Below are 15,335 nucleotides of genomic sequence, written 5' to 3'. Positions count from 1 at the left end.
AAGCTGACTGAAATCTGTGATTTTAAAATAAAAACCTCACATTTTAATTTTTAAATAGGAAGTATATGAAGTCTGCATGAAAATAGTCACGTGTGAAAAAAGTCATGATCATATTTAGTTGATTCACAATGGACTTTGTAGCAATCCACAGATTCAAAAAACAAAACAAAAAACCAAACCAAAAGAAATCAAAGAGGAATGACCTTTTCTTAGTGTCCAGTGCACGGATACTTTGGCTGGTTTATGTTATGCTAAAAATTATATACTAATGGCATTTGATAAACATGTGATCCTGTGGGCATGTTTATAATCATTGCTCAAGAGTGTTAGGGTAACTTATATTTTGTATACCTCAATCCTCAACAAAAAAGCTGCCCAAAACCACTGATGTAATTATTTCTTCTCTGTTTATAAAAGCAATGCACATCTACATTCTCTATGGAAACATTAAGAAATACAGGGAAATATAAAAAATAAAGAAAACAAGAAATTACCCATAACTCCCAAACCAGAGATAACCAACTGAATACATGGATATAACATGATCCATTTAAAAAATGTGCTAAGGCAACAATTAGAAGCGTATGAAAGACCTGCGTGTAACTGGAGGACTATGGTGTGAGAGAGGTTTTACATCATCCTTTAACTTGTATGTGAAAGCCCTCATGTGGAAACAGAATGGATACAATTAATAATTAAACATCCTTCCATGATATCCTGAGGTGAAAGCCACAGTGACAGGTAAGTGGTCACAGAACTGTGGCTAGGAAAATATCATCCCTGGAGTCACCGTCCCAAGGGAATTGTCTCCAAATTCCTGGTTTTCTCTGCGAGAACTACACAGGAGCTGCAGTGACAGCCCCTCAGGCTGCCTTAGGCCCGCAAAGGTGAGAGAGGGGGCCTTAGGGGGCCAGCCCTGCCGGTCTCGCCCAGTGCACAGCCCTTCCCGGGACCATGGAGACGCACCCCTAGCGAACGGGGTGCCCCAGGCTGTTTGCCACATCTGAACAATATCCAGTCTTCCCAAAGCTTCGTTCTCGCATATCAAATTACCTTTCTCTGGTTAATTATTATATTTTACGCTTAAGGACATTAGATTTTAAGATGCTGTAATGCTCAAGTATTTACTCTTTACTAGTTTTGCCACTGTTTTCTAGTTAGAAGTCTTATCAAATTGAACAGACTTCAAAAGTATCACTTGCCATTCAATCTAATGTTAAAAATGGTAAATAAGTTGCTAAGTTAGGCGTCATAAGATACCTATGTGGCCTCTTTAACATTTTCCTAAGCCAGTTATTAGTTAACTTATTATATGTGAACTTATGACCAAATATGAGAGGACTAAAGAAACAGATTGAAAATAAAATCCACGTTGAGAAAACATGAAGAGAGATGGGTTCTATGGGCTGAAAGATCTAAAGCCTAATACTTAGCATCATTCTGTGCATTCAGTAATCAACAAATTTCCCAAGACAGACAAAAAATGCAATAAACTGCAGACCAGGGCCAAGGCGAGGCCACAGCCGAGCAGTTATAAATTTGAGAGGCCTCCTTACTTGTCTAGCAGCGAAGTTTTGGGGGTTGAGCCCTGTGCCGATTGCTCCAAGGCTGACGTTGGGTAGTGTGGAACCAGAGGGAGACAGCTTGTAGCTGGGAGAAGGGGAGAAGGGAGAGCAGGGAGCCTCATCCCCAAGGCACCCATCTTGATTGGAGAAAGGCAAAGTCAGCTGAAAAGCAGTAGGAGTTAGCCAATCACAAGGAGTGTTGGTTAGTGAAGCAACAGAATGCAAGAAGGGACAAGAGAGAAACACTAGGAACAAACAGAATTAGAGTGTATTAGCAATAAACGAGGATGGAATTTGGATCTGGTAAGAGTCATCACACTTGGCCCAACAGACACCATCTGTCATCTCTGATCCAGATTTTTTCTTATTCTCTAAGTCAGTAACACATTCTGCCCATTGTGTGAAGATAAACATTGCCAGACACTTTATTTTTATACATCTAATATCGATTACTCTAACGATGTGGCTGCTGAAACAGAAGCCAGAGTAATCTTGTGAATCTGTTGCTGCCTGGACCAGCATCAGTGGTGTCAAAAATGTGCTAGATCTAAAACTTTCAGTTTTAACTGCTTTCTGAAGACCGGGGCCATGGAAAATCTGTATTCTGAATCAAGGAATGATCTCCTCCATTAGAACTGATAAAAATCAAAACAAATAGGTATAAATGACACACTGAAATCAGGTACTTGAGAATTTGGACAGTGTACCACTGTAACTAAAAATAGGTCACTGGGGAAATGGAGAGAGAAAACAAAGGGAGTCTCTTCGAAACATCAAAAGACCAAGTTCTGGGCCATCTTGACAAAGCTAGAAGGCAAGGCCTTGGGAGATACAGATTGTTCACACAAGATCCCAAATTTAATTTCTCATTCCAAAGCAGCAGAAAAAAGAATTCAGAATAAATTTATCTCTAAAATTTCTTCTACACATTTTGAGTGTGCATTTCTTTTACTGTAAAAAGTCAGACCATATACCCCCTCCAAGTTTCATAAAATTTCCAAAAATTCAGACCACCTTCACCATACTCACATGCTAAGGACGGATGGTTCTAGCTACTGCCCAATCACCTGTTGACATCAATTGTTTTCACGTCACCACTTAAAAGCAGGTGATGTCTGCGTTTTGCTCATTAATTAATTCAGTAATTCTACATTTCCTCCTGGAATTAATTATCCAAAGAACAAATGGAAACCAAAGTGGTTCACATGAATTATTATCTCAAAGGATTCAACTCACCTTCTCAAAATAAGGCCCACTATCTGTGGTTCCCATGTCTTTGGAATTAGGTGGACGGAACCCAGATCGATCCTTCCTCATGATATCATTAAAATCCCCGAGATTCATCGCTCTCTTGTCCACGTCAAATTTTTTATCTGGAAGGCTCCCTGAAAAGTAGCACAGAAGAAGTGAAAATTTCAAGAACCAATGTTTTGACCAGGAGTGACCAGTCCCACTTGCCTCCCGGGGGTGTCAAGTGTAAGACCACGAGAGATCTTGTTGGTTGAGGCTGCTGGAGACCCTCCCTGGAGCACATGTGGATCCTTTTGTTTCTTTTTAAAAGATCTGTATCTGTTGTAGCTTGTTTTCAATGGAAGACTGAAAGAGAGACTTAGGGCCAAACTGGTAAAAATCCAACTAAAAAAATATCCTAACTGGTTATTGATGTGTTTGAGGAGTATAACTGGCTCATAAATTCAAATGTCCTCAGTGAGAGAATTTGTCTCTTGCTGCTATTTTAGCATCTGCCAGATAAATGGGTAGGGTTGGTTGTGAAACAGTTATTGGGGATAAAGAGGCCTATTAGGCACAGCTGTGACCCTAGAATTTAGAACTCAGACATGAACACATCAAGTGAACAATGTGATTTCCTAGGTACCATGATGGTCCTCTTTTCTTCAAAGCTCTGGAAATGTGCTATTGTACATGGGGCATGATCAGTACCCCTGGAAGCTTACGTTTTTGTTGTTCTTAGACTTATTCTTTTTTAAAGTTTACTTGTTTATTTTGAGAGAGAGAGAGAGAGAGAGAGAGAGAGACTTGCGAGTGAGTGGGGGAGGGGCAGAGAAAGAAAGAGAGAGAATCCCAAGCAGCTTCTGCGCTGATAGCACGGAGTCCGACTCGGGGCTCGAACTCACGAACCATGAGATCATGACCTGAGCTGAAATCAAGAGTCGGACACTTAACTGAGTCACCCAGGCGCCCTGTCATTCTTAGATTTTAAAATATCATCGATCAAAGGCTATTTCCCTTATGACCCAGGACTGTTTTACTTTCTTCTCGGTTTGATTCTTTTTAAGGTCCTCAAAGTGAGCAACAGCATCACGGTGAGGAGCCCACAGACTAAGGGCTGACATGGCATCTGCTCCACTTGCACTGGGACAGCTCGTCAGAAATGAAACATCTCGGTGCACACGCGATGAGAGATCTGAGAGTGGAGTCTGGCGGGGCCACAGACATATTTTGTTCGGCCACACACCACAGTTTTTAAAATCTGAATTAGTTTCCAGTATTTAAAAATCAGGATGTCAATATATGTCTGCATTGCTGACAAAGCTGGGCCTTTACCCTCCAAGGCAACAACTGCCAAGGGCGGTCAAGTGGCCGCCTTACAGGTGGCCTCCGGTCCCAATTTCTCATACCTGGCATACCCCACTCCTTTACGTTACTTTCTTGGATCTTGCAGCCATTTCAGTCTTCAGTCCCTACCTAGTGTGTAGGACGATCCTTCGTGTCTGCTGACTAGCACCCAGCCCAGGCAAATGGAGGAGGGAACCAACATGACATTATTAACAACAATATATCCCGTTCACATTAGTGGAGTGATACACACCTACAGACAAATCCATTTTGCTGCTTGGATTATCTTCAGTTTGACTCTGAAAAATAAGCAACGGTGAGGGAGGATTAAGGTTTCAATTCAATGTTTGAATCAGAGAGAAAAAAAAAGGCATTATTTATGTGGGAGTGACAGCTTACTAGTGGGACCATACAAGGTCCTTTGATGTGAACCTTACACGGGAATGAAGACAATTATCATTTATAATATGACTAATTTGATTGCTGCTGGGTCTACATTTGTAAATTCGATTTTCACATAGAATCAGTCAGTTTCAGCAATTCTACGGACAGAGCAACAGCTAAATAGCTGCTCAGAGAAATAAAACCCTGTCCTCAAGTTCCAGTCGGCTCGGGATCAAATTCCAGGAGTGTCAGCCAAATGACGACAACTTCTTCTCGTGACTTGTCAAGTCATGAAATCTGGAAATGTGCAGCCAAGTCAAGCCGTTTGTCTTTTGGCAACCAGGGACGGGGTGTCCCCACGATGTTCCCAAGAGATTAAAAAAAAGAGAGAGAGAGAGAAATCCTACAAGAATTCCCTATATAATTAATTATAAATAATTTCTCTAGTTATTGTGCAGTTGTTGTCATTTTCAAAATTATAATATTAAAGCTGGTACAGCAGTAGTCAGGGAAAATTATGTAAGTTTCAAGGGCCTGGCTCTTTCTTCCCCTAACCACCTAAGGAAAAGGGTACAAGGACTACAAATTCAAAAGTCATAACCTCTAAGTATTGGAGTTATTTCATTAAAAATAAGAGAAAATAAATATTGCTCAATCCAAATGAGACACATTGTTTAACCAGTTTCCAAATCTGTAACTTTGTTTTGTTTTTTAAATTAAGACAGATTTAAAGTTTATTTATTTATTTTGAGGGGGGAAAGGGCAGAGAGAGAGAGGAAGAGAGAGGATGCCAAGCAGGCTCTGCACTGTCAGTGCAGAGCCCAATGCAGGGCTTGAAACCATGAACTGTGAGATCATGACCTGAGCCAAAGTCAAGGGTCAGATGCCTAACTAAGCCACCCAGGCACCCCTAAATCTAGAATTTTGAACTATATGTGACAGTGGTCTTAACATTTGTGCTAAAAGTAAAAGATGGGGTATATTATACACAGGAGAAAATGAAACTTACCAGCAATCCCATATTTGAAAACTGTTTGGCAAGAGGATTCATCCATGAATCATTGTTTCCTCCTTTCAGTGAACACTACAGAAATGAAATGTGTAACCTCAGAACCAAATAATTTATTTAATCTCACTTCATAGCTGAGTTGCATTTAAGTACTGATTGAAAATGCAGAACCAACAGTTTACCTTTTTGAACCCAAATTTCCCTCTTTAACTGTGGTTATTTTGATATTTTCAGTTAGTCTGGAAGAGTAAGTTCTCTAGTTCTATCTATGTTTTCATTCTTATTTTATTCGTCACACTGAATTAGAAGTAACTGGAAAAACATATAGTCAGCTGGTGTTTTTACCTTATAAGTAGAAGGTCAATATCAGATTTTCTAAAATACAATGTTCGCATGCTAGTACTTTCCCTTTTAGTATCTTCTTGTAACCTAAGCCAGTTTGTATTAAAAGAAAAGAAAGAGTTTGATGCTAGTGCCTATTATCTGGAAAATAAATAGGCACTAGCCTATTTAAATAGGTTATTTAAACTGGTCATTAGTCTCTGTGTGGATACAATGAGGACTCATCTATGCAGCGCTTCATCTGCTTGTTACGTAGTATAAAGGACATGGGTCCCCAGTGGGAAAGACGCCTAGCCAAAGACACCATCCCTGATCTTACTGTAAAGCAAGGCGGATGTGAGTTTTTATTTCTTAAGAAGGGACAACCTAGCTTCTCCCTGAAGAGGACCCCTATCAGCTCCACTTTACTTCTGCAGAGAAGGCAGGTTGGACTATGATGAGGACTTGGTGGGGAGAGGTGGTGACGGGGCTTTGTGCATTTGTGCATTCTTCAAATAAAAACTGTGTTTTGATGGTATTTGTTAGGTCGGTGTTATTAATTCTTGGAAGCGAGTAAGTTAATTTAAGTTCAGTTACAGGTTTTAAGGTCAAAAAAGCCCTCAGTGGAGGGAGGGGAGAATTGGTAGATTTGCCTAATGTGAACGGAGTTTCAGTTTTGCAAGATGAAAAGAGTTTTGTGTCTAGATGGTGTTGATGGTCACATCATCTAGTGTTGAATGGTGCTGAATGTACTCAATGCTACTGAACTGTGCACACTTAAAGGTGGTTAAAACAGTACATTTTACGTTATCTGTATCTGCATCACAATCAGTTTAAAAAAAAAAAAAAGGTCAGTCATGGGGCAGCCTGAGTGGGTGAGCACCTTCCCCCTGGTCACTTCTGGTCAGTAAGCAGTCTCCCTTGACTGCCTTTTCATTCCTTCTCAATGGGAGTTTGTAAATGACAAAAACAAGACCACAACAGGCCAGATAGCCTGAGAGTACAAAAATGCTGAGGAGTTTACTGAATAATTCCTTTTGTGACTAGGGCGAACAGAAAGAAGTCCTCAGAAGGGAAACTGTAACGGGCGCTTAAACGGGATGTCTCCAACAGGAACTACCTGTGCTCTTAGGCTATTGAGTTACTATGTTCAGAACAAAATTAATATCCTACAGCAAAAAGTGATGAAGGCGCAGCCCCCTTAGCCAACTGAAGACCTTCTAGGACGGCCCTTGGTATTTGAAACCAGGACAATATTCACTGTGAAGTTGAAATTATATGGCTGCCCACTTCTAATTTCCATCAATTTATCTGTGGAAGGGAAAAGAACACCTCTGCTGAGAGAGTGGTTCAGGTTCAAAGACCTGTTCTACATTGAAACCAAAGTCCTCATCGAATTAGGCACATCAAGGGGGACGTGGAGCTGCTCCAAGATATGGAAAGCCAACAGCTTTCAAACGCAAGCTGGTACGGGACGTAGGCACATCACCTGGTTGCTGCATCAGGCTTGTGCTCCGGCACTTTGCTTTGCTGGGAGGACGGTTCTGGGTTTTGGAATTTCCCGCATCGGAGAAAAACCAATCCCGCTGATTGCCACTGGAAAAGCTATCTTACTCTGGTTTCTCTTCTATATATCATGGGGACTTACCCTAAGGCCTTCCTTGGTTTTAGAATGCAAAAGCATAAAACATTTACAAAGTGTGCCTTGAAAGCTTCTGAAGAATTATAATATGGAAACTAAAAGTGAAAAAAAAAATCTCCTGTCTCTGAAAATTCCACTTTACCCACAGCAACAGCTCTGAGGTTCGAGGTTTCAAGGTCATGGGGAAGGAAGATGAGGAGTAAAGAGGAAGTACTCAATTTGCTCTTAAGAAAATATTTTCCCCCTTACTTAGCACCTCAGGGATCCTTCCATTAGAAAATTCTCAGTTCTGCCTTCTAAGAATGAAGAAACAAGCTCGAACATTTCTAAAGTGGGCTACCTTCATCTGCTTCTTTCCTCCTTGTCCCCAGCTTGCTGAGTTGTGGGAGGAAGCACTTCCCTGAGAGCCGGCGGTATTCCAGACTCCTCCATCGTCCTCCTCTTCCCAGCTGGGATGGCGAGTTCCCGTCACTGGACCGTCACTCTCCCCCCAGCCATCTTGCATAGATTTGGAATCTTTAAGAAAAAAAATGGAGGGACTGTATGCAACAGCTACATGTAACAATAACCACAACGATTGGTCCTTATGAACACGGCATTCTGGGATATTTGCCATCTTATCTAATCCATCTATACGGCCAGGCAAATATTCTACCCCCTTCTACATTCACATTGCTCAGACAAAAGATAAGTATAACTATAGCTTTAACTACAGAGGATCCTGAAGAATAGAAGACTTTCTTAAAAATCTGGAGAAAAGTGCAAGTTTTGTGATGGAGGAAGGGTGATTCTGAGGTTGGGAAAGACACCTAAAAATCCTGACAGTACTGCTGAAGTACCTCCTTGTGCCAAGGGTCTGGTTAATATCTTCCACAGGCATTTCGGGTCTATTTCAAGTCTATGGCATGGTATTTCCCGTGATGATACGACCAGTTTTACTGTGAAAATCATGATGAAATCAAGGTCTTTATAAAGCTATTTCTATGCAGGGAAGGAGATCGATAATTTTTAAACTGCAGTCAAATTACAGACACAAGAATGAACTTCTAGAATACAGCAATGATTGTACTTCTTCATGGGCACTAGAAGAGTCAGAAATATCACACAATAAAACTGATAACAGAATTATTCTCATTCAAATTTTGAGAATTCGATATGACCACACTTTAAAAATAAAAGAAGATAATTCTTTAAGTCTGCAATATGGCAGAAAAGAGATGTTGGAATACTTTTTTTTAAATTTTTTTTTTTTTCAACCTTTTTTATTTATTTTTGGGACAGAGAGAGACAGAGCATGAACGGGGGAGGGGCAGAGAGAGAGGGAGACACAGAATCGGAAACAGGCTCCAGGCTCCGAGCCATCAGCCCAGAGCCTGACGCGGGGCTCGAACTCACGGACCGCGAGATCGTGACCTGGCTGAAGTCGGACGCTTAACCGACTGCGCCACCCAGGCGCCCCGTGGAATACTTTTTAAGAAAACTACAAACAAGTGAAAATGGGCACTTGAAACTCAATTTTTCAACGGAGGAACTTCCTACGAGACATTCCATAGCATCGGTTTACAAAGTTTTGCAAACTGCTGTGACAACACGTTGCCAGCTGGATCAAGTAAAGCTTAGACTTTCAACGATAATGAATAAGTGTGACATGCTTTGTATAAAAAATCCAAATGAAGCAATCTTTGTTGGGTTCAAGAAACCTTCAACGTTCCTATGTGGGTGGGAGTATGAGAGGAGACACAAAGGGACAAGGAAAACAGAAGGGTGAAGTCACCGGGCAGCAGAGGCTATGTTCCACATTAAAAAGCCAGGAAAATCTTTTTAAATTATACTAACAAAGGGGCAAAAATGCAAAATAGGTATGGTGAGCAGTATTTAAGTTACCTGCAAAAAAAAAAAAAAAAAAAGTACCACATCAACATTTCAATTCTGGCCAGATACTAAACCTAACTTAAAATAAAATCAACAAAATTAACTTATGACTTCTAGTTCAATGTAAACATGTTAATACCCAAAGCTAAGTCACGGCCACTTGTTACTAATCATCTATTAAAGGTTCACGGTCCTGAATCTCACTGAAATGACAGTTTAAACATTACAGCAGCCCTCACCAAAATGTCTGACCCCCGAATTAATGGAAAATCCCTCGCAGACAATGCTCTACACTTACTAGGTTTCATGGCATTTGGAGCGTTGGAGGGTGCGTTCCCCCAGCCCGTGGTCGATGCTCCAGTGTCGTCCATTTCGCCCCACCCAGGACTGCTTTCATTTGGCTCACCCCAAGCTGAAGTACCATTATCTGGAGCAGGTGGTGTGCTTTTGCTCCAGACTGTAAAGAAAGAAAACGTGTCTCTAAGAATGATTTGTGAAATGAAACATCTCAACATCCAGGGGTAGGGGGTGGGGAGAAGGTGAGAGGAACAGTCACTCCTATGTTCTGCTGACAGAAATACAAATACAGAAATACAGTTGCCTCGTAGGGGGCAACTGGTATCGTTGCTTTAACTTCGGGCCCAGTAATTCCGTTGCCAGGAAATTATAGCATAGATATACTTGGAAAGTACGTGAAATGACACGTACAACAACGCTCTATCGCTGTTGAGAACGCTTCGGAAGCAACCTAAATACCTATCAAAAAAGGGCTAGTCCGACCAATCGTGTCATCCATGAAATCAATACTGTACACAAAACAAAAGACAAAAACGTACATGCTAACATGGAAAGTTTTAAAGTAGGGTGAAAAAGGCAAGGCGGAGAACAGCAATTCCTTCTGTGTCAAATCTGTAAAGGGGAGACAGATTTTGGTATAGGTAAGGAACAAAATTTTTGAATGAGACACAAAACTCTAAAAGATTACCTGTGGGAAGAGATTCTAGGGGCTAAGATTCATTTATATATTAATTTTGCTTTTCTGTACAGTTTGGAGGTTTTTACTATATGGATAATTTTTTTTTACATGTTAGCAGATTTTACGCTAGATAGGGACTTAATGAACAATCTTTATTTCCTTCCTCATACTTTTCAATATTTGGGGGGGGGGGGGGGGGAAAGAACTAGTTAAAAGCAATCATTTTGTAAGTGGCCGTAACTGCATTCACTGAACACTCCCCAAGGCTTACTCGGGGAGTGGGTAACTAACTATGATTAATTTTAACTAAAAAACAAACACAAAAAATACCCCATCTGAACAGTGCATTCCCTTAATTTGTTGAATTCTATGCTTTATGGGGACATTCAAGTTGACAGTGCCAAAGATGATATTACCAGCATTACTTTTAATTTATCAGGTATGATGTTTCTATTCAAACAAAGGAAGAAGAAAAGCTTAATTCTGAGCAAGTGATTATCAGGAGAGAACAATTTCTTTTACAAAGCACTCCACTTCCAGAGGTGATCATTAAAAATCATGTGGAGAGTGACTGAAGCCTTCCAGACCCCAGCTGGGCTAGAGCATTCTGATGGCCCCGCAAGAGCAACACAATACTTCCCCTTTGCTGGGGAAGGAGAAACACCGAGGATGTGTCCACGGGTAGAACTCGAATGGAAACCAGGTCTATTTCTGCTACTATTTTAATTCTTCACTTTAAAGCCTGGAGTGTAGTTTGTTTAGTGAGCTGTATTTTTTGGATTCTGCAGACCAATACAATTAAAAAAAAAAAAAAAACAAACCCACACAAAGCAAAAAAAACCCAAAAAACAAAAAAAAACCCCAAACTTTGGGAGACTAACACAGGGATGGCGTCTTTTCGCTTCTGCCAAGAAAGAACATTAAAATGTACCACCAGCATCTGTTATTGCTATCATCTCATAAAAAAGGAGATTCTGTAAACAGCAGAGTAGGGTTAACGTAGGAAAGATTTCCAGAACAAGGCTGAGTAAATGAAGCTTAATAATAATGCCCTGCTTTAGGATTTTTCACAAGAAAAAAGGCCACTGCCTACCTGATGCTGATTTACTGGTCATCGGGGTGGGCAGGTTTGGTTCTCGAGGTGCTGGGCCCCCTTGGGAATTCTTATCCCACAGATTCACATTCTTGTAGTTATAACTGTTAGGGTCTCCCCATGCGGAAGTGCCATCATCGATGTCCATTTTCCGACTAATTGACTGTGGGGATGGCTCTTCCCAACCACTGGGTTCCTCATCCTTAGGGGTTACTGGCTGTGGCCCGCTGCTCCAGTTGGAATTGGAAGGTCGTCCGTTGCCTGGGGGTGCTGGGGGTGGGCCTCCCCATGAACCAGAAGCCTCTGGTTGTGGTGGCGGTGGCTGCTGTGGCTGCTGCTGCTGTTGGTGCTGTTTATTCCAGGAATTGGGCTGTCTGCCTGTCTCGGTCCATGCTGGAGACCTTTTGCAATCTTCCCACCCGCCTTTGGAAGCTAGGCTTGTATTCCCACTGTTCCCCCAAGTTCCGATTTCGTTCTGCCCTCCTTCGCCCCACCCAGACACGGGTTTACTTGCAGGACTTTCCCAACTGCTGTTTTTCGCCTGGTCGACTTCCTCTCCCCAACCATTCTTCCCAGAAGTCCATCCTTGATTGGGCTGGCGTCCCCCTCCCCACCCCTGATCCTTGCTGGAGTTCTCATTCCAAGAGGAAGATGGCTTTTCATCTGGTCGGCCGCCTCCCCAGTTGGAAGAGTTGTTGTTCTTGTAGTCATTCCAGCCTCCTGTGTTCTTGGGGTCTTTCCACTCTGTAGAGGCTGAGAGCTCCCCCCATCCAGACTTCATTTGATTGCTTTGGCTGGGTGCATCTCCCCAGCCCCCTGAGTTCTTGGTCTGTGTGGCAGCGCTCTCCCACCCCTCAGTTCCTTTGTCAGATTTCCCCTCAGGCCTTGGCACCTCTTCGATATCCCACACCGTGTCCTGCTTAATTTGAGTTTGGCCCCAGCCAGTGTTTGAGAGCACCCTGGGGTCCAAATCAGTTCGGCTCAAAAGAGTCTGTAAGACAGCCTGACAATCAGGATGTGTGGGCCGGTATGACCGACGGCCAGAATTATGACTGTCACTACTTCCTGCTTTGTGGTTGCTTCCAGTGCTTTGACCTCCAACTTCACTTCCTGTGGAGCTGGAAGATCTTCCCCAACAGGGAGCCTGGGCATTGCCTTGGTTTTCAGGGAGGGGGTGGCCCTTTTGATTGTCCCATGCTCCAGTGCTAGAATTTGGTTGGTTTGGACCACTCCATTCTCCAATTTTCAACTCATCAGACCCAGTCGGCTGTTTCCATTCTCCCTGAGAGACCCCAGATGTCATTTTGTTCCCTTCACCCCATTTGTTGTCATTAGAGTCCTGAGGGCCAAAGTTCCAGGACCCACCCGTAGACCTGTTATTGTTGTCCCAAGAGTCATTTTTTGACCCAGTTGATTTCTGAACAGAGGCTCCTTTCCAGGAGTCCTCTCTATCCTTTCCATTGTTCCCATTGTTTCCAGAATTGCTTTGTCCAGAGGCTGTGTCAGTTCCAGAAGGCCCCCTAGCTGCACCCCAAGATCCAACACTCCCAGTCTTTCGATCTCCAGTGCTTTGTGAAGGGGCATCAGTGCTCCTGGAGGCGTTCGCCAAGCCCATTCCAAAGGGCATTCCCTTATTCTCCATGGGGTTTGGTGAACTTAAGTTCAAGGAGTTAGTGTTTCCATTTTTTGGTCCATCAGTGTTATGAATTTGAGCCTGTTCTCTGCCAGAGACAACAAAATTAACACCCGCATTTTCCATCTTTGACTGCTGTTCCCTGGATGCCTGACCTACTGTGCTAACCTGTGCACTGGAATTACTAGTATCCGTTTCCAATGCCCCTTTCCTAGGATTTCCTTCTTGGACCAGCGCTGGCCAGGCAGATGGGTTGCTATTTGGGTTAAAGTTGCTGAAGCCAGAGCCAGGTCCAATTCTATCCTGACCACTCACATTCCTCCAATTTCCTAGTCCATTGTTGCTCTCTGTAGTAGAGTTGGAAGATTGAACAGATTTAGTCTTAGGGTCAGATTTCCAGACCCCAAGATTACATTCGTTCCCAGAACTTGCAGACTGGCACTGGCTCCCTTTTCCTTTGTTACTAGTGGTGCTTCCTGGCAGAGTGCTCTTCTCAGAGCCAGGGTTCGAGGCACTGTTGTTATCGGTGGTGTTTTCGGAAGAAGACTCAGTGTCTTTGCTGGCGATACAAGGCCACTCTTCCATGTCAGACCCGTCTACAATCACCTTGTCCCAGATGTGAATTGGGTTGGGGGAGGCGCCGTTGTTGGAGGAGGCTCCCGGGCCCCAAGTGGAATTTGCATAATTTGAAGCAGCAGCACCTCCAAGGGTTGACTCTGGGGAAGAGATGGTCTCATCAATCACAGCTACACACGCGCGCTCTATTAACACCTCAAGCTCAAAGTGCCCCTAAGAGAGCTCATCACGTTTCCCCACAGACTAGCTTCTCTAGCCAGTTGCCTGTCTTAGTAAACCGTGTCACACCTTAGTCATCTCCTCTTTCATTTTGCTTGGTTGGTGTATTTGCTAGGTGTAACTCCACAACATCTCTCAAAGCTATTCCCTTGTCTTTTTTTTTTTTTTTTTGAATGTTTATTTTTGAGAGAGAGTGAGACAGAGCACAAGTCGGGGAGGGGCAGAGAGAGAGAGGGAGACACAGAATCTGAAGCAGGCTCCAGGCTCCGAGCTGTCAGCACAGAGCCTGATGTGGGGCTCGAACTCACGAACTGTGAGATCATGACCTGAGCTGAAGTTGGATGCTTAACCGACTGAGCCACCCAGGTGCCCCTCCCCTTGTCTTTTCTATTGACAGAGAAGGGCCTTCTCATATCTTGAGACAATGCAGTAACACCCTGACCTTGCTTTGTATCTCGAATCTACTCTAAACACCCCTGGCTAGAGTAATTGTTCTAAAGCACAGCTTCGATTAGATCACTGCTGTAGGGGAAGCTTCCAACAGTTTCCTAGCGCAAATAAAGCTAAACTCTTTGGCCTGGAGTTTAATCAAGATGCTACACAACCTGGGCCCAAATGACTTTTCTAATCTTATCTTCCACTGGTTTCTATGTAGATGTCGACATTCCACACTACTTGACATTCCACAACTCGTGCCTTCTCATCCTGGCACCATTCCACATTGGCACCTACTGGTTTTTCCTCCTGAATGCACATACTGAAATTTACCCATCTTTCTGGGCCTAGTTCAAGTGCCATTTCTTCTAGGAGGTTTTTTTGTTTGTTTTTAAGTTCATCATCTGAAAATGCCCTTCCCTGTCTAGAGCCACTTTGCTCAGTGCTGTGGAGCCGTGGTCACATGTTCCTTCCCCACATTAGCACAGAGACTTCCGCAAGAGCTCCCCCTCTTAGGCAGAGACCCTATCTTGCTCACGTTTGAATTCCACATAGTGGCCAGGGCATCACTGCTCAGTAAGCACCTGATGAATGATGAACGCCCACCCAGCTAGATGCTGGGGCAGGCAAGCAAGAATCAGTTTGTATGCCTAAGGAACTTAATCTGATAAATTAGTCTGGCTCAGCACATATTTTGGAGGAATTTATCATATTTGGGGGGAGAGGGGAGAAATGACATGTTTTTAACCCAGTAATTTCTTCTGAACTTGTTTTAGTTACTTTAACCAAGAAGTTTTAAATCAATATAAAGTTGAAAAAATCTTACATAGAGCCATATAAAAGTAGGGAAGCAGAGAATCTCAAACTCTTCAGATTTAGTGGCCTCCTTGGTTTTAAGAATGCAAACAAGAGAATCTGACTCACACTGGACCCAGACCCATGTCTGCGTCCAGGTCTGGCTAGATTTGGCTGCAGAAACACTCGACAAGACCACTCCTCACATACTTCCTTTCGCAAATGCTTATGAGGGGCC

At 42.9% G+C, this 15,335-nt stretch overlaps 1 protein-coding gene across 15 annotated transcripts in view; it reads right to left on the bottom strand.

The window, feature by feature from the left end:
* Positions 1 to 15,335, bottom strand: part of TNRC6B (trinucleotide repeat containing adaptor 6B) — a 249,515-nt gene that overhangs the window by 41,734 nt on the left and 192,446 nt on the right. For 14 of the 15 annotated variants that reach the window (XM_081796270.1, XM_081796269.1, XM_060659480.3 and 11 more), the window contains 7 exons: positions 11,440 to 13,788; positions 9,669 to 9,827; positions 7,839 to 8,014; positions 5,536 to 5,610; positions 4,396 to 4,441; positions 2,802 to 2,950; positions 1,557 to 1,727 (listed from right to left, as the gene is read on the bottom strand). In XM_081796270.1, the coding sequence (XP_081652396.1) occupies positions 1,557 to 1,727; positions 2,802 to 2,950; positions 4,396 to 4,441; positions 5,536 to 5,610; positions 7,839 to 8,014; positions 9,669 to 9,827; positions 11,440 to 13,788 (3,125 nt within the window). The remainder of the gene's footprint in view (positions 1 to 1,556; positions 1,728 to 2,801; positions 2,951 to 4,395; positions 4,442 to 5,535; positions 5,611 to 7,838; positions 8,015 to 9,668; positions 9,828 to 11,439; positions 13,789 to 15,335) is intronic. The other variant, XM_060659494.3, reaches the window with a different exon arrangement.

This window comes from Panthera onca, chromosome B4, assembly GCF_046562875.1.
Source record: "Panthera onca isolate mPanOnc1 chromosome B4, mPanOnc1 haplotype 2, whole genome shotgun sequence".
NCBI lineage: Eukaryota > Metazoa > Chordata > Mammalia > Carnivora > Felidae > Panthera > Panthera onca.
Note: the sequence above shows the minus strand (reverse complement) of the source record. Positions and strands in the feature narration are given on the sequence as shown.